Source organism: Schistocerca americana, chromosome 6 (assembly GCF_021461395.2).
Source record: "Schistocerca americana isolate TAMUIC-IGC-003095 chromosome 6, iqSchAmer2.1, whole genome shotgun sequence".
Taxonomy (NCBI): Eukaryota; Metazoa; Arthropoda; class Insecta; order Orthoptera; family Acrididae; genus Schistocerca; species Schistocerca americana.
In genome coordinates, this window is record NC_060124.1 from 155,716,484 (window position 1) to 155,737,015 (window position 20,532).

Here is a 20,532-nt window from a genome sequence, read left to right on the forward strand (position 1 = left end):
GAATTAAAGTCCAGCGAGAAGAAATAAAAACCATAAGGTTTGCCGATGACATTGTAATTCTGTCAGAGACAGCAAAGGACCTGGAAGAGCAATTTAACGGAATGGACAGTGTCTTGAAAGGAGGCTATAAGATGAACATCAACAAAAGCAAAACGAAGACAATGGAATGTAGTCAGGTGACGCTGAGAAAATTAGATTAGAAAATGAGGCACTTAAAGTAATAAATGAGTTTTGCTATTTCGGAAGCAAAATAACTGATGGTGGTCAAAGTAGGAAGGATATGAATTGCAGACTGGTAATGACAAGAAAAACGTTTCCCAAGAAGAGAAATTTTTTTACGTCGAGTGTAGATTTAAGTGTCAACGAGTCATTTATGGAAGTATTTATATGGATTGTATGGATGTATGGAACTGAAAATGGGCAATAAATAGACAAGAAGAGAACAGAGGCTTTCGGAATGTGGTGCTACAGAAGAATACTGATGATTAGATGGGTAAATCACGTAACTAATGAGAAGATACTGAATAGAACTGAGGAGAAGAGGAATTTGTGGCACAGCCTGACCAAAAGAAGGGATCGGTTGGTAGGACACGTTCTGACGCATCAAAGGATCACCAATTTAGTACTTAACGGAAGCATGTGGGGTACAAAACGTAGAGGAAGAGCAAGAGATGAATACAGTGAGCAGATTCAGAGGAATGTAGGTTGCAGTAGTTACTCGGAGATGGTGAGACTTGCACAGAATAGAGTAGCGTGGAGAGTTGCATCAAACCAGTCTTCGGACTGATGATCACAACAACAACAAAAACAACAACAACATGGAAGTACGGATGAAACAAGTTGAGAACTGTGTAAGTCCTGCCTTGAGTACATTGAATTATGTTCTGTAGAACATATCAAGCAACAGCAGCACTTTCGCAACTATGATAAATTTCAGAAGTCAAAGAGTAAACAGCTTTTTCCATATTTCGCGTTATATTCTTCAAATGAATAAATATGCTGTATTATGTATTTTCTAAAACAGTCTGTGTTATGCCTCAGTGTTCAGTTTATCCCCCTACCAAATTTAATCAAAATCTGTTCAGCGGTTTAGTCGTGAAAGGGTAACAGACAGAGTTACTTTCGCATTTATAGTATTGGTATGGATTTTATCAGGCGAGTTTATTTAGAAACAAAGAGACGTCAAAACGAATGGACCAATCGCTTTTCGAAATAGGCAAACGAAACATGAAACAGAATTAAAGAGAAGTTGTCCAAAATGATGGCATCAAAAACATGAAACGTTAGTCAAAGTAAACAGTGTATGGACCAGTATGTGATAGGCGACGTGTATTAAAAAATCTGTGAATGCGCACAGAGAAAAAAACTAGCTCTTTACTCGCACAAAGTGTTGAGTGCTGTTGACAAGGGATTTCAAATTGATTCCGTATTTATGGGTTTCCGGAAGGCTTTTGACACTGTACCACACAAGCGGCTTGTAGTTAAGTTGCGTGCTTATGGAATATCGTCTCGGTTATGTGCCTGGGTTCGTTATTTCCTGACAGAGAGGGCACTGTTCGTAGTTATAGACGGAAGTTCATCGAGTAAAACAGAAGTGATTACTGGTCTTCCTCAAGGTAGTGTTATAGGCCCTTTGCTGTTCCCTATGTATATACAAACGATTTGGGAGACAATCTGAGCCGCCGTCTTAGGTTGTTTGCAAATAACGCTGTCGTTTATCGACTAGTAAAGTCATCAGAAGATCAAAACCAACTGCAAAACGATTTAGATAAGATATCTGTATGGTGCGAAAATTGGTAACAGCCCCTAAATAAGGAAAAATATGACGTCATCCACATGAGTGCTAAAAAGCGTCCGTTAAACTTCGGTTGCACGATGAATCAGTCAATTCTAAAGGCCGTAAATTCAGTTAAATACCTTTGAATTACAACTACTAACAACTTAAATTGGAAGGAACACACAGAAAATGTTTTTGGGAAGGCTAACCAAAGACTGCGTTTTACTGGGAGGACACTTGGAAAATGTAACAGATCTACTAAGTAGACTGCCTACACTACGTTTGTCCGTCCTCTTTTATAATACTGCTGCGCGGTGTGGGATCCTTACCAGATAGGACTGACGGAGTACATCTAAAAAGCTCAAGAAGGGCGGCGCGTCTTGTATTATCGCGAAATATGGTAGAGAGTGTCACTGAAATGATACAAAATTTGGGCTGGACATCATTAAAAGAAAGGCGTTTCTCGTTGCGAAGGTATCTTTTCACGAAATTCCAATTACCAACTTTCTCCTCCGAATTCGAAAATAATTTGTTGACGCCGACCTACATAGGGAGGAACGATCACCACGATAAAATAAGGGAAATCAGAGCTCGTACGGAAAGATATAGGTGTTCGTTTCTTCCGAGCGCGATACGAGATTGGAATAATAGAGAATTGTGTAGGTGGTTCGATGAACCCTCAGCCAGGCACTTAACTGTGATTTGCAGAGTATCCACGTAGATGTAGATGTAGATTTAGATGTAGAGAAAGGGCTGAAAGGGGCACATAGCGTGGGAGACACGAAGCGCTGCAGATTTGGCTGCTGTAGCACACGAAGTCTTTGCGAAGATTCGTGGCATGGAGTTTGCGAGCAAAGCATAAGCAAACGTTTTTCATCTTTTCTTTCTTTCTTTTTTTTCATTTTGCAAAAGAAAGGTGTGCATAAGCATATGACATGGTGCATCTGCACAGAACAGAACAGGAAAGCTACTCGTCAGGGGTCCAAATGCTTTCCAGGCCGGAAGTGTTACTCCGGATGGTGGACCACTTTCGGGTCGACCGTTAGTAACCACAACTGCGGACGACACCAATCAGGTGCAACAGCTGCCAGCACAAGACCAGTAACAGTCTGTGAGACCGAGATACGTCTTAGTTAACAAAAAATTGGACGGCGAAAGATTTGTCTCCGATTTCTGGCTGCACAACTGAATGAGGAGCAGAAGGCAACACTAAAAACACTGTAGGAGGTTTCTCTGATACGTGTCATCTACTTGCATATTCTCTACAAGCGTTTGTTATTGGTGATGACACTAGGTGCTGCTGGTTGGGTCTGGAGCAACTTAGGCTGTCTGTATCGCGCTTATACCGACATTTAGCGACTTACATAGCAATAATTCGCTCGATTCTACAACTAATCTATGCAAACAGTTTTCGGAATCTTTGTCTACGCGAAAGAAGTGAATTTTAGGCATTCAGGACTAATTTGACGCCAAAGAAAGTGATTTGATTTCAACCCTCCGTCTTCTTTAACAGATCATTCACCGTCACGACTCGCGTAAACGAAGACGCATCACATACTACCCCTCTTCATAGGTGAGAAGAAATGATGCGTTGAACTACAGCCCCGAATTGCCAATATCTGACTGTTCCGCAAACCTAGAACACTTTTGTTATAAGATGCTTTCTCTGTTCTGTTATAAATTGTTCGTCGAATATAACCAATAGCTTTTTCGATCATTGCAAGCATCTAGATTCTGATATTCCTAATTTTCGAAAAACATTGGTGTACTTGAGAGACTTTGGAGAGGAGATCTTGTTGACTGCGGCACGCTGTTAGAAGAAGGTATTGGATTATATAGTCTGAACTTCACAGCATTTCAGCCTCATGAATGAATGTGATAGCACTGCACCCGCGTGAAGGAACTGGCAGCTGGATCTGAAAGCGCAGACACGTAAGGCAATGAGATGTGAAATACCTAAATAAGCAAACGCCTTTATCCACGTCACTAAAAGAAAGACCAGCAGGATCAGCAACGAGGATTATCTTGAAATGTTAATGTGTGCAAATGTGGAATTCTATTATCACATTTAATTTGTGGGTAGAGCGAGACACGGCTCGACTCACTGAATGGATACTTCTTCACTGACAGGTGGTATTGAATGTCAACGGCCAAAACGAAAACTCAGAGTCGTCTCCTTGTTCATTTACGATGTGAAGATTCTACAGATACAAAATAAAGGAACCCAATTATGCTAGGAATTTACAAGAAAAAGTATGGAATGAAGTATCCATGGTATGCTGCAGCTCTCTGGGCGATATTCGGGAAGGGATGAAAGGAATGGATTATTTTCAGGAGCATAAAAGTATCCTCCCCTCCAGTGCACTTTTCCTGAGTTGAATAGAAATAACAATTGATGGTATTAACAAAACTAGTAATATCGTCTGTTGTACAATAACAACGTTTACGGCCATTTCACTCAGCTCACTGTCTTCATATGCCAGCACGCGACTCATTTCATTTGTGCACTACAAAGTAACTATTATTTCGCGGGAAATGTCGAATGGTTACAGCAGTAAAATATCTTGCGGTAAAGATTTATATGATAATGACCATTAATAAATATAATTATTCAATGCTTGTAAAAAACCATATATTTTGAGTGCTCGGTAACAAAAGAGAGCACTAGAATATCCATTAGCGTATTCTCTGTGAGATTAATCCGTCACATCAAGAACTTCATTCGCTTGTGTATTGTTACAAGATGAATTCCTTCTGTTGATCAATGAGAAAAGTAATTTGATGAACCACAACAGCCTACAAGTGTTTTCTTCTAGGAAAAACCTGAGGTGAATAAACTTCATTCACTGCATTTTGCTACTCAGTCTGAAACACATTCTCCGCAGGGAAATCTAATATTATCTGCGGTTATGAAGCATAAAATAAGTTTTCTTAGTAATATTTACAGAAATAGTTCCATATCATTCAGCTGAATATATCAAGACCCTCAAAATGCTAATTCATCGTCCCTATTAACTTTCATTTAATATTTCGCAAATGCGAATTCAGCAATATAGCATCAGTAGATATCAATGGCATTAAATCTGCTGCCTGAAACCAAACAATGGTTCAATTGGCGAGTGCTGTTTCTTCAGTGACCACGCTTTAAAAGCTATCGACTATGGGTCGCAGCAGTCCAACTTACTGCCAGGTTTTTCTTTATTTCTAAGGCTTTAACTTAGACTAAGCACAAGTAACAATGTAGTTGTACAATAGTGTGAAATAAATTACATTTTTATGAATAATGGGTTATCAGGGATACTGCAGCCACAATGTGAAGTAAACCAGTCATCTTCGCCAGTCAGGCAATTTACTATACCGTCCACGTTGCGATCCGAGGGGTCTCGTCTTCTTCAGGCAGATATGTAGCTTTTCTTTTCTTTTTAGCATGTGGCAGACGACGTAGTAAATACCTAATTTCTTTGGATGCAGCAACTGATCTGTATTATATTTACTCTGAACTAGACATTAGTTATTACGTTGGCATGGCTCAAATGCCATAGATCAAAAACCAGCATCAAACTATATACTAGAGCGTGAGCAATTTTATCATTGTTCTCAGTGGCATAAAAATTGGGTAAGATGTGACATAAACTAACTGTTTTATAGCTAACAGAAGTATTAAGCAGACGATTGACTGCATGGTGAGAATACAGCACAGAAACGTGGTTAATATATATGAAGATGGTATCTGTTCTTTCGGACATGTCCAAAAGAACAGATAGCATTGGTGATATTGCAGCTCTCGAAGAATGACATTACAATGAAATCCAGACCATTAGCTACTTACAGGGGTTGATAAATATCAACGGGGACAGTTGAAAAGTGTGGCCCGAATAAGGCTTACTGGCCAATGATCTTCTTCAGTGCGGATGCACTCACATTGCTCAATCTCTTATGGGCGTCGGTAGATTGACTGCCGCGAGTAATGAGTATAGTGGAGAGGGGCACTACAAATGTAGTGTGTGGACAGTAAGTTGGAAGTGTGGGTCTCACGGGGAGCGTGCGAGAGATACGTCCCTGCAGTCGCACTATCCTCTGTGTTCTTGGTGGCTCAGTCGGATAGAGCGTCTGCCGTGTAAGTAGGAGATCCCAGGTTCGAGTCCCGGTCGGGGCATACATTTTCAACCGTCCTCGTTGATATTCATCAACGCCTGTAAGCAGCTAATGGTCCGGATTTGATTTTAATTTCTGGTTAATGTAGCTAGCGCTGATGGTGCAGAACGAGGAAACTCGTCGTGGGCAGTACTGAAAATTGTATAACTGACACAGTTAACATTATTATGTAATATACAAACATGGATTTCAAAACGATATTCCAGTGTCGAAGGAAAAAGCAGTTAATTGCAGAAGTAGCTATATACTGGGGCTATTCAGAAAATAGGGAACAGTCAGTCGCAAAATGGAAGCAATACTGAAAATTAAAACCGGTTTTAATTGCAGCAATTAGCTACATATTCCAGCTACTTCTCTAAATAGTCGCCGCTCTGACTTAGACATTGGTCGTAATGTTGTACCAACATACCAATACCCACATCATAGAAGGCAGCCTCCTGCACTTTCCGACAATTCTCTATGCTGTACTGCTGCTTGCTGTCTGTCTAAAAAATTTGTCTTCATAGCCAGTGGTTCATTTGAGCAGAGATGCAAAATAAAGAGAGCCATGTCCGGGTAGAATGGTGTGTGATCAAACACTTCCTGTCGAAAACGCTACACGAGCATTCTCATTGCTCCTGTAGTGTAGGGGGACAACTGTGGTGATGGCAGTTATGTTATGTGGGGTTGCATGAAATCAGGCGAAATTTCTCAGCAGTTATCCCCACCTGGCGGGAGACACTATTGTTGTAGGTATCTTTACGCGATTACTGTGTGTTCAGAACTGAAAAGAGCAACGTGGCGCAATTGACAGGCATACTAGAAACTTTGCCCAACACATCTGTGAAAAGTTTCATTGGATTTCCACTGTCGTTTCCATTTCGCAACCGATCGTTCTTCACTTTTCGAATATCCCTCGTATATTCTCTACGAGAAGAAAGCGGCATTTTGAAATTTAATGGATTATGTGAATATTAAATTTCGTTCGCTGTTGATAACTGTTGATAACATCCCACTGTCACTAAGCTGAAGCAAGGAAATGCTCAAATTTGTTGCGAACAATCCAGAACCGGGCTCTTGGTTTCAAAAAGTTTCATAACTTGTCCGCTGCCAGATTCGGGCACGTGCCAAACATGGGGGCAATTCGAGCAGGATTATAATACAAGAAAACAGTCTATGCAAGGTGTTATCTCTCCAGTGATGAGGTAGCTACCATGTACTGAAAAACGTTCGGTGTATTACCTTCTCTTGTTGGCGAACCAGTGTAAAGATTATCTTTTTTTCTTTTTTGTTCACACAGTGATGCCGCTTTTTTACGATCTCTGCCACCGTTTTGACATATGTCAACGTCAGTTGATTAAGAAAAGCGTTGAATGCAGGTCACAGAAATATATTATCCGTTAAATACGCCATAATGTATGTTAATGGTTTCTCATTGTGCGTGATGTCATTCATATTATGTATGTAGGGTATGTACTCGTACTCTGTAATACGACAGCTGGTCTAAAAGGTCATAAATATGATTTTTCGAGGATATATCACAGGCAGCCGAGTCATATTTTAACGTGTATGTAATGTTTCCAAATAAGTAAAAGCGGCTTATTTCTATGCCTTGAACCGTATGAAAAGTATGCTTTATTATTATCAGTTCAACTTGCGCTTGAGGAGGACTACAACGCCGAACTGTGTAATATAACTAAACAATTAAGAGTCAAGTGGCGGAAATTTCTGTCATGAAATGCTATACGACTTTGGTCACCAACAGAGGACATATAGATAATTCTATTTAATGACAGCTGTCGCAAATATTAATGTCACTTATAGATTTCAACCATTAACTTATTCATCACTCATATTTTTAGTAAGCTGTTAGCAGATGGACGCTTATAATTTGGAACTGATTCAAATAGTCTTATGGACTATCATTTTATAAAACGTGGAAAAATGTGATGGCATGCTGTAACGACAAAGTATCTCAGGATAGCTGCTAGCAAGTGTTTCATAAACTGCCAGTAGCAGACGAGTAACTAAGTGAATGGTGACCTACGTCGGACCACGTCCGGCTACAACTCACCGGAGAGGACGCAGCAGCGCGCCAGCAGCAGCAGCAGGAGCAGCAGCAGCAGCGGCGGGGGCGGCAGCGGCGGGGCGCGCATCGCGGCGTGCGCTGGTCGCAGCTGGGCCTCGCAGGCGCAGACTCCGCGTCGTCCGCTCGGCACGCCGGCGCCGCAGACACTGTGCCGTCGCGCGCGCCGCTCTCCGCCTTTACGTGGGCGGCGCCGGCGCCACGCCGCCTGCCGGAGCGCACAGCGTCTCGCCGCCGCGCCACGCGGTTCCCGCGGGCCCCGACAGATGGCACTGGCGCAGGAGCCGGCAATTCACATTTTTCGACCCTTCCAGGGACGGCGTTATCGCATAGATGTGGTTAAAAGAGACGGAATGTCACAGAGAGGCAACACCGCGAACAGACTGATGCAAATTGAGCAATTCTCCACCACAGTCACAACAGTATCAGCTGCAAAAGTTGTTACCGTTTGACAGCTGGAGCTACACTAGCGCTCCAAGCGGCGAGAAAGCAGCGTCGTTAGGAGAATGTTTATTGTTAATTCCTTTTCTACTTATTTAATGAAATACTAAAATCAGATTGGATTCTGAAGAAATATTGGAACACGTGAGGCAATACTGATCCTACAATTTACACTATGTGATCAAACGTATTCAGACACCTCCCAAAAACATAAGTTTTTCATATTAGGTGTATTGTGCTGCCACCTACTGCCAGGTACTCTATATCAGCGACCTCAGTAGTCATTAGACATCGTGAAAGAGCAGAATGGGGCGCTCTGCGGGACTCACGAACTTCGAACGTGGCCGGGTGATTGGGAGTCACTTGTGTCATACGTCTGTACGCGAGATTTCCACACTCCTAAACATCCCTAGCTCCACTGTTTCCGATGTGATAGTGAACTGGAAACGTGAAGAGTCACGTACAGCACAAAAGCGTACAGGCCAGCCTTGTGTGGTGACTGACAGAGACCCCTGACAGTTGAAGAGGGTCGTAATGTGTAATAGGCAGACAGTCCAGACCATCACACAAGAATTCCAAACTGCATCAGGATCCAGTGCAAGTACTGTGACAGTTAGGTGCGAGGCGAGAAAACTTAGATTCCGTGGTGGAGCGGCTGCTCATACGCCACACATCACGCTGGTAAATGCAAAACGACGCCTCGGTTGTTGTAAGGAGCGTAAACATTGGACGATTGAACAGTGGAAAAACGTTGTGTGGAGTGGCGAGTCACGGTACACAATGTGGCGATCTGACGGCAGGGTGTGGGTATGGCGAATGCCCGGTGAACGTCATCTGCCAGCGTGTGTAGTGCCAACAGTAAAATTCGGAGGCGGTGGTTTTATGATGTGGTCGTGTTTTTTATGGAGGGGGCTTGCAGCATTTGTTGTTTTGCGTGCCACTATCACAGCACAAACCTACATTGATGTTTTAAGCACCTTCTTGCTTCCCACTGTTGAAGAGCAATTCGGAGATGGCGACTGCGTTTTTCAGTACAATCGAGCATCTGTTCATAATGCACGGCCTCTGGCGGAGTGGTTATAACACAGTAACATCCCTTTAATGGACTGCCCTGCACAGAGTCCCGACCTGAATCCTATAGAACACCTTTGGGATGTTTTGGAACGCCGACTTCGTGCCAGGACTCACCGACCGACATCGATACCTCTCCTCAGTGCAACACTGCGTGAAGAATGGACTGCCATTCCCCAAGAAACCTTCCAGCAGCTGATTGAACGTATGCCTGTGAGAGTGGAAGCTCTCATCAAGTCTGAGAGTGGGCCAACACCATATTGAATTCTAGCATTACCCATGGGGGACGCCAAGAACTTGTAAGTCATTTTCAGCCAGGTGTCCGGATACTTTTGATCACATAGTGTATCTTAGAAGATAGATTAAGGAAAAGCAAACCTACGTTTCTAGAATTTGTATACTTAGAGAAAGCTTTTGACAATGTTGAGAGGAAGACTCTCTTTCAAATTCTGAAGGTAGTAGGGGTAAAACACAGGGAGTGAAAGGCTATTTACAATTTGTACAGATACCAGATGACAGTTATAAAGAGCCGAGGCTCATGAAAGGGAAGCAGTGGTTGAGGAGGGAATGAGACAGGTTTGTAGCCTATCTCCGATGTTATTCAGTCTGTATATTGAGCAAGCAGTAAAGGAAACAAAAGAAAAATTTGGAGTAGGAATTAAAATCCATGGAGAATAAATAAAAACTTTGAGGTTTCCCGACGACATTGTATTTCTGTCAGAGACAGCAAGGGACATGGAAGAGAAATTGAATAGGATGGACAGTGTCTTGAAAGAAGGATATAAGATGAACATCAACAAAAGCAAAACGAGGATAATGGAATGTAGTCGAATTAAATCAGGTGATGCTGAGAAAATTACATTAGAAAATGAGGTGCTTAGACTATAAGAAGGGATCGGATGGTAGGTCACCTTCTAAGGCATCAAGGGATCATCAATTTAGTGATAGTGGGAAGCACAGAGTGTAAAAATCGTAGAGGAAGACCAAGGAATGAATACACTAAATAGATTCAGAAGGATGTAGGTTGCCGCAGTTACTAGGAGATGAAGAAGTTTGCACAGGATAGAGTAGCATGGAGACCTGCATCAAAGCAGTCTCTGGACTGAATACCACAACAACAACAGTTAGTACATTTAGCATTACACACATTATAAAATTAGCAAGGGATATGAATTATTGTAAAAAATGTAAAAACAGCTATATCACACTGATTCAATGAGATATGCGGCCAGCAAGCAACATTTCCGAATATTATATCGAACGAGTATGAATACTTATGTTTACATTGTTCTGCAACATAGTTTTTATCATAGGAAGGGTATTTAGTGCAATAAAAATCGAAATAACTAAATATTGACAGCACATTTGTCACTGTTTAGTTTTTTATGAACCCTGGGAGGTATGAAACGTTACCTTACAGGACAGTTCATTTTCGATTCTCTTTTAACGTACAGATATTTACTGAAGAATGTCGTTCCCCTTTAATAACAAAAAAATGCTGGTAAACATCAGAAGATCTGACGTTTTGCAGGAAGGCGTCGTATACCTGCCCTAGAAAATGAAGTTGTGTTCGCTAAACTTTCACACAAATCAGAGAGTGTCGAATGCAGGAAACCTGCCCGCAATGCAATACCTACATTATTTGAAGTACCAAACAAGCCACCACAACTGTAGCTGAAGGAAAAATCACACAGAAGTGATAACAAAACGTCGACGGAAATGAAACTGTTTCCCAACACAGGAGAAGTCAATTCCACAATAGTTGCTACATCGGAACAACTAACGGCAAGAATCTTCAACATATTCGCTTTTGAATAAAATGTAATTACATTTATAAAAATATTCGTGTATTAGAAAGTCGAATGAAGCCTAATAATGAGCGAATCATGAACCTCCATAAAAAATTTTCACGACTCAAGGAAAGTCCTTGTCATAATAAGAACAGACAACAACAGAAAAATACGCTTCTAAAGCATTAAATACGTCTTTATATAATCTTGCTTGGAGTGGAGTAAGCTGCACCTATACAGATACTCGAAGTATTTCTTTGTGAGTAAGTTGTAGCTTATATCATTGAATCAGTGAAATTTGGCTGCTTTCACATTTCTTTCACGATAGTTTATGTCTCTTAATAATTTACTAATGCATGGAACGCAAAATATAAAAACTATTTTATTTATATATTTATTTTAGCACGTCTACTTCCGTAGCACCAAACTGACGAGCAAATCTCCAAAGTCATGGAACGTGTCAGTACATGAAATTACAACATAAAAGTAATAACAGATAAAATAAAATGTTTATGAACCCAAAAAAAGACAAGCCATATGTTCACGTAAACTCTATCTACAATATAACACAAGAATCAGCTTAATTTTTCAAGGAACTCCCCGACAGAATAGGAGGAGTGACCCGTGAGGAAACTTCAGTTTTGATTTGAAGGCGTGTGGATAACTGCTAAGATGTCCGAATTCTTGTGGTAGCTTACTGAAAATGGATGCAGCAGTATACTGTACGCCTTTCTGCACAAGAGTCAAGGAAGTGCGATCCAATGCAGATTGCATTCTGCCTAATATTAATAGCGGAACAGGGTGGTTGTTGCCAAATTTATTCAAGATGGCGGTAATAGATATGGCAATGTCACAATGACATCATGGTGGGAAGTTCCTATTCTGGCAGGATGATAGGTCAATTGGGCTACCTCCACTAACCTGAACCCCTTCCCCTCTCCTCGCCCCACAGAAAATGGCAGGGAGTTCTAATTCCAGCAGAACAATGCAACACACCATGGCTACCTCCACTGACCTAAGAAAATGGCGGGAAAAAGGGCACCTGGGCTACCTCCACTAACCTAAGTCATCCGACTGCCACCTCTTCCTACGAACTCACGAAAAAACGACTCACCCTGTGCTGGATAGGATGGACGTAAGTCTTTAATTTTGAATGCAGTATTTATTTAAACAATTAGAGGCAATCCTCTATCCAGTGTGTTCACCACAAGGTGCGGAGTCCAACTGACCTAGTACACAGTACCACCATCAGACGCCGCTGTTGTCCTTTCCATGATGTAATCCAAGATGGCGGTCTGGAGGTGGAAAATGGCTGGTAAAGGACTCAGCCTGTACTGGGCTGCTGGATATGATGGACGTAAGTCTCTATTTTGCAGGCAGTCTTTATTTAAAGAATTTGAGGCAGTAGCTCCATCCACTGTGTCCACCATGAGGTGTGGAGTCCAACTGACCTAGTACACAGTACTGTCACCAGAGTGCGCTTTCATCCCATGGCAGTCTGGAGGGGAAAAATGGTTGGAAAATGACTCAACCTCTGCCAGGCTGCTGGAGAGAGGGGTTAGTGTACTTTATTTAGAGACAGATTTGACATAGTATATTTACTACACTGATACAAAATACTCGGCCTGACGTGCTGGGGGTCACAATACACAACATACAGACACGCAAACAGGTCGTAAATTACTGAAGTAATGCAGTACACTGATGTGCAGACACGTTCACTAATTATAAATTATCGAAATAATGCATACAATTTATTTACGGATGGATTTCACGTAGTTTATTTATTACACTGGTACAAAACACTCACACTCACGTGCTTGAGGCCGCAGTAAATAGTCTACAGACCTGCAAACTACTCGTATATCACTGAAATAATGCAGTACATTGTCGTGCAGAGACGCAAACAACTCCTAAATAGTCAAAATAATGCATATAAAATGCTCTGCAGACACACTTGCTAATCGTCAACTGTCGAAATCACGTATTTCACAGCCTACAGACCTGCTCGCAAAATAATGCAACAGACACACAAACAGCTCGTAAATTGTCAAAAAATAATGTATGTGCAACGCTAATCAAAAACGCTCAAACCCTTAAACATCCGAAAATAATGTAGTGCACAGACTTCTCAGTGCACGTATGAAACGCAACATATCAGTGAACTGTTCCAATGCTCGCACATGCTATGCTGGGCCACCCAGACACAAGCGAGTGCTGTCACAACGCTGCCATCGACAGGTGGAAGTCGCGTCTACAGTTAGAGCTCCTCGAGTTATACTGACGTCATATGTCTATTTAAATAAGCGCCAAGTCACCCTCTGGACCATGTGCACATGTTCACTATTGCTGGCGTGATGCCTCTCTATACCTGCGGTCCAGCGAAGACCTAATGGCCTAGCGACTCACCCTCACAGACGCTGCACAAATCAGTTCCATGGCTTCCCAGAATAGCACAGGCTGCTTTGTTCCTAGCGTTCCTACGGGGATATGCGAGCTGCGTCTAGCGGTGCATGTGTGTTTACCTGCCCGGCGTGGCTGACGCATCACCGCAAAACGTTTGTGCAGCGACCAGGACCTGTTTACGAAAATAGCCCAGAATAACACCGATTGCATTCTGCCCAATAGTCCTACCAAGACATCATGTGTTCCCTTCCTGGAAGTTGTGACGGCCTGCTATCAACATACATTTCAGAAACATTAAACGTTTTCACCGCTAAAAGCCTTCGTCATGTCTGTGCACATTCGCGAAAACACCGTTAGTAAAAACTATTCTCTACAGATTACCATATTGCACCTACAATTAAACCCCGCAAAGGGCCTACAGATCGTCAAATATGGAAAGACTCTTACTCAATTACACCACTCTACCACTGAGGGCAAAAGCTAGAATATTACAGCGTGAAACCTGAAGTGGACTGACAAGGCAGCCAGTCCACAGTGACGGGTAGCCGAAAGAAAGGCACGCGTACACACACACGCCGACGGGCGTCAAGTACTGGAACAGGCTACGTAATTAATGCTATGAAGAAAAGTACATAGCTGGATTAATACTTATCTTTAATCAATCATTGTGGTACATCGCTCTTGACTATACACAGGAGACTTTAATTACAATCACTGTAAGGCTAATGGCGCCTTGCTAGTTCGTAGCCATTAACTTAGCTGAAGGCTATTCTGTCTCTCGGCTAATGAGAGTGAAAGGCTTCGTACATCTAGTCGCTAGCTAGGTCGTCCGTCCAACTGGGGCGAGTGCTTGTTCGTATCACGAGACCTGCCTTGTGGTGGCGCTAGGTCTGCGATTACACAGTGGCGACACGCGGGTCCGACATGTACTAAATGGACCGCGGCCGATTTAATCTACCACCTAGCAAGTGTGGTGTCTGGCGGTGACACCACAAAACCCATCTCCAACCCGGCAATATATTCACCGTGTACTGTGCCGATGTAGTAAACATACAATTCTTATCCCGCACCATACAAAATCGCCCCTTTTATATCATTTGTACAGCTATCGACCACCACACTTGTACATATACCACAAAGACAGACAGCACCGCATATACACTTCACAGCACTAGATATTTTCCCGCAGCCGACGCGTGACCAGAGTGCCCTCAGTGGACCGAAGTCAATCTCAGACTGTTCTACAAATTCGGGATCTGTCGTACTTGTATGTAGTTTGAGGACGCACCACAGTGCAGTAACAAAATCCTAGTTCTTCTCCCAGTTCCCGTTTCCATCAAATGGTCAAAGCCCAGTCCTGTCACAGTAACTCAGCTTAGCCTGTTTCTACATGGGTTGCAGAAGGTGGTAGACATAGCTATCTCTGACTTCTACTCAGTTCCGACATACGTTGGAACGATCACATGCACAAAGCTGCAGGGATCGTAGTGCAGAGTCTGAGGGGCAGTTGCAAGATGCATAGGGACTACCTAAGACCACGTTGTAATTTTACTGTAGCACATAGGCACTCGCTTCGAGATGTGAGAGTGCCAGAAATAGGATTCACTAGTGGCTGTAATCATTAAAGGACTTCTCCATAGGATACAACGCAGGTATGTGGTTGAATGGAAAGACTTGATTCCAAATCCCAGACAGAAAGCGTAGCACTAGAGATCTGAAAAGCCAGTGTACATTTCCTACGACCTCAATTAACACACCATCTACTACCGTTTGTGATCCTTCCCAATCAACCATCGCCTATAAACCAGTCGATATATCACCATACCTCTGACATGGCAATGATACAGAATGCGTTACAAATACTGGAGAAATATCTAGCGGCGGCGTGAGGGAGTTGCAAATATCAGTTTCACACCATTCTCCTTAGCCGAATCACTTTCAAACTTCGTTAATTTTATGACGAGGTTGCACCATCAGCGGCGTGTAACCGCACTGTTGGTCTGATGCTATACACTCCGGCGATCACCGTCTATATTCAGTATCACTGCATTTGTCTGGAAAAAACCACTTCATTCAGAGGTAATGCCATACATAGATTTATAAATCCAGTATAGCTTTTAACATGGATACTTGTATGCACCTGTAGAACCAAGACCGCTTGTGATGGTAATATGGTTGTGTTTTTTAACATCTGGCGGTTTGTAAGACTCCACGACTCTCTTTCTAAGACACAGTGGTACCACTCACAAGAAAACTTATGACACATGTCCACCCATCATTGATTTTCGGTCAGTATTAGATCGTATCGCCGGCAATCTGTTATAGACGAAGTATTACACTTGGTAGTACGGGGTACCTGATAGGTTCGCCATGAGCATCAGGCTTATAAAGTATGTGTGTGTGTTCCGACATGTGCAAAGGAGATGACTATGTCCAGTCGTAAGGATGGTATAGATTTGATGTGGAACATTGAGATAGCAAAGGGAAGAGTGTGTCAAGTCATAAGAATGGTGCAGATATTTCTATTTCCAGAGCCACACCCATCCGAAAGGTGTAGGATGTAGATGACTTAACCGTGTCGTTCTCTAGACGGCCGAATAGCGATCTAATACTTAGTATGTGTTGGATAGCTTTCGTGATCGCATGGAAATTTGAGAAAATTCAATATGGACATGTGTTTGCGTTGGACCATTATTCGCTTCCATGTAATTTGGTCGGTTGACTGATTCTGCATATTTCACGCCTTTATTTAGTAGAGGAAACATCGCTTGTGGTCCGTGCATCTAGCAGGTGAAAGTCAGCTGGAAGACACGTTTCAAATGGCTCAAATAGCTGTAAGCACTATGGGACTTATCATCTGATCTCATCAGTCTCCTAGACTTAGAACTATGTAAAAATAATTAACCTAAGGACAGCACACACATTCATGCCCGAGGCAGGATTCGAATTTGCGACCGTAGCAGCCGCGTGGTTCCGGACTGAAGAGCCTAGAACCGCTCGGCCACTGCGGCCGGTGAAGACACGTCTGTGTGTTCTCTAGACATGAGAAAAACCTTAGTTGACTTTATAAATTATAGGGATGATTTGGAATCTGTTACATCACCGACATCGGGATTCGCGATTGGAAATATCAGTTTCCTCCATTTGTTTCGAGTTCTCACATAAAGGTCTTCGCAGACGGGATAAGTTTCTAGTTACTCAGTGGTTTACAGTACACTCCACCTCGCTAAAGTTTCAGGTTTGTAGAGAAATAATTCACACTCTATATCTTCGGAATTATGTTGCACGAGCGATTGGTAGAATACTGCTATGTACTTGATATCGAGAAGTATCGCGTAAATGGTATAATATTATGGCAAACAATGTGAAAATACATGTGTTCTTGTAATTCCAGAGTCTGGAGATGTGTGTAGAAAAGCAAGGAAGCAAGCAAGTCGGTTCCAGAAACAGTAACGCGTTTGTGCCGAGGGGAGACAACCCTGAATTTATAGAACAGTTCTGAGATTGACTTCGGTCCACTGAGGGCGCTCTGGTCACGCATCAGAAGTGGATGACTTGTGACCATCGGTTGCAGGAAAATATCTAGTGCTGCGAGGACTATGTACGGTGGTGTCTGTCTTCATAGTATATGTACGAGTGTTTGGTGATTGTTAGCTACATGAATGATGTAAAAGGGGCGATTTTTTATGATGCAGGACATGAATTGTATGTTTACTACATCGACACGGTACACGGTGATGGTTCAAATGGCTCTGAGCACTATGGGACTCAACTGCTGAGGTCATTAGTCCCCTAGAACTTAGAACTAGTTAAACCTAACTAACCTAAGGACATCACAAACATCCATGCCCGAGGCAGGATTCGAACCTGCGGCCGTAGCGGTCTTGCGGTTCCAGACTGCAGCGCCTTTAACCGCACGGCCACTTCGGCCGGCTACACGGTGATATATATTGCCGGGTTGGAAATGGGTTTCATGCTGTAATATTCTAGCTTCTGCCCTCAGTGGCAGATTGGTGTAATTGAGTAAGAGTCTTTCCATATTTGACGATCTGTAGGCCACTTTGCAGGGTTTAATTGTAGGTGCAATATGGTAATCTGTACAAAATAGTTTCTTTGTCGCTGAAATTCTCGTCTGCAGATAGAAAGAAACGACGGACAGTGCTTACACACCTGAGGCATCAGTAATTTGGCGGGTAATTTCAACAAGAGCCAATCATAATACTCCATTCGTTCACAAGATTAACGGTGTTTTCACAAGTGTGCACAGACATGATGAAGGCTTTTAGCGGGGAAAACGTTTAACGTTTCTGAGACGTATGTTGACAACAGGACGTCACGATTTCCAGGAAGGGAACACTTGATGTCTCTTTAAGACCATTGGGAAGAAAGCAATTAGTGTTATTCTGGGCTATTTTCGTAAACAGGTCCTGTTCACTGTGTCAACATTTTGCGGCTATGCATCAGCCACGCTGGGCAAGTAAGTATGCATACACGGCTAGACACGGCCCACAAGTCCTGTTAGGAATGTTAGGATCAATGCAGCCTGTGCTATTCTGGGAAGCAATGGAACAGATTTCAGCAGTATCTGCGGGGGTGAGTCGCTCGGCCAATAGGTCTTCGCTGGATCACAGGTAGAGAGAGTGTCGCACCAGCAATATGAACACCTGTGGGCGGTCCAGAGGGTAACTCGGCGCTTATTTAAATAGATATGTGATGTCAGTATAACATCCGAAGAACTGTAACTGTAGACGTGACTTTCACCTGCTGTAAGCAGTGGTGTCACAGCACTGGCTTGTGTCCAGTTGGCCCTGCGCGTAAAAAACGCACATGCACTGAGTGTTTGTGCACTACATTATTTTCCGGTGTTTAAGCATTGTGAGCGTGTTTGAATAGCGTTTCACATGCATTATTTTTTGACGATTTGCGAGTTGTTTTCGTGTGTGTTGCATTATTTTGTGAGCACGTCTGTAGGCTGTGCAAAGCATGATTGTGTCAGTTGATGATTAGCAAGTGGGTCTGCAGAGCATTTTGCATGCACTATTTTGACAATTTAGGAGTTGTGCGTATCTCTGCATATCAGTGTGCTGCATTATTTCTGTGATTTATGAGTAGTTTGCGGGTCTGTAGACTATTTCCTGCAACCTCAAGCATGCGAGTGTGAGTGTTTTGTACCAGTTTAATAAATAAACCACGTGAAATTCTTCCCTAAATAAATTATGTGTATTATTTCGACAGTTTATAATTAGTGAGAGTGTCTGCACATCAATGTACTGCGTTATTTCGGTAATTTACGAATAGTTTTCGAGTCTGTACACTGTGTATTGTGACCCCAAGCACGTCAGGGCAAGTGTTTTGCATCAGTGTAATAAATATATTATGTCAAATCCGTCCCTAAGTAAATTGCTCGAAAATAAATAAAGTACACTAATCCCTTTCTCCAGCAGCCCAGCACAGGTTCAGTCATTTTCCCACCATTTTTCCCCTCCTGACAGCCATGGGATGAAATCGCACTCTGGTGGCAGTACTGTGTACTAGGTCAGTTGGACTCTACGTCTCAACATGGACACAGTTGATGGAGCTACTGCCTCTAATTGTTTAAATAAAGACTGCATGCAAAAATAAAGATTTACATCCATCCTATCAATCACAATTCCCACCAGATCCTAGGAAGAGCTGGCGGTCGGATGACTTAGGTTAGTGGAGGTAGCCCAAGTGACCTTTTTTCCCGCCATTTTCTTAGGCTCTGAGCACTATAGCTCTGAGCACTATGGGACTTAACATCTATGGTCATCAGTCCCCTAGAACTACTTAAACCTAACTAACCTAAGGACGTCACACAACACCCAGTCATCACGAGGCAGAGAAAATCCCTGACCCCACCAGGAATCGAACCCGGGAACCCGGGCGTGGGAAGCGAGAACGCTACCGCACGACCATGAGCTGCGGACTCTTAGGTTAGTGGAGGTAGCTGTGGTGTGTTGCATCGTCCTGCTGGAATTAGAACTTCCTGCCATTTTCTGGAGTGGTGATGGCAGGGGAGAGGAAAGGGGGTTAGGTTATTGGAGGTAGCCCAATTGACCTATCTTCCCCCAAAATTTGAGCCTCCCACCATGACGTCATATTGACATTGCCATATCTATTGCCGCCATCTTGAATCCGTCAACTTGAATAAATTTGGCAACAATGGAGGATGGGACCACACTGCCCTTGTTCCACTACTAGTATTGACTGAGTGAAAGCTGCTAATTATTGGGAATAAGCTGATTTTGTTAAAAAGAATCGACAGTAAAGAATATATGTATTGAGAGGCCAATGTCAGAATAACCAGATAGATGAACAGGGGTCAAAAGGAGGTTCGCGAACTTACGCCAGTTATTGCCTGAACAGCCCTTTTAAGAACCAGAAATATCCGTCGAGAATGGGAAGAGTTACCCCAAAATATAATACCATACGTCATAAGCGAAGGAAAATAAGCAAAGTAGACTACTTTTCGTGTCAAACTATCGCTTACTTCAGATACCGTTCGAACAGTGAAAATGGCAAAATTAAGTCTTTGAATGTGGGCGTTCCACGACAGTTTACTATCTGAACACTTAGAAATTTCAACTGCTCAGTTTCACTAATCATATGCCCATTCTGTGAAATTAAGCCGTCGTTTTTCGTTGAATTGTGTGTTAGAAACCGTAAAAATTGAGTCTTACTGTGATTTTGCGTTAGTTTATTTTCTATAAACCATGAGCTTATGTCATAAACTGCAATATTTGAAATAGTGCCAACGTTGCACAAAACATCCTTTACTACGGAGGTAGTGTCATCAGCAAACAGAA

At 42.6% G+C, this 20,532-nt stretch overlaps 1 protein-coding gene across 1 annotated transcript in view; it reads right to left on the bottom strand.

Annotated features, from left to right (window-relative positions):
• The window catches only part of LOC124620021, an 85,916-nt gene that overhangs the window by 28,847 nt on the left and 36,537 nt on the right, over positions 1-20,532 (bottom strand). The window contains 1 exon segment of the mRNA XM_047146687.1: positions 7,986-8,205. Within this exon segment, the coding sequence (XP_047002643.1) occupies positions 7,986-8,205 (220 nt within the window).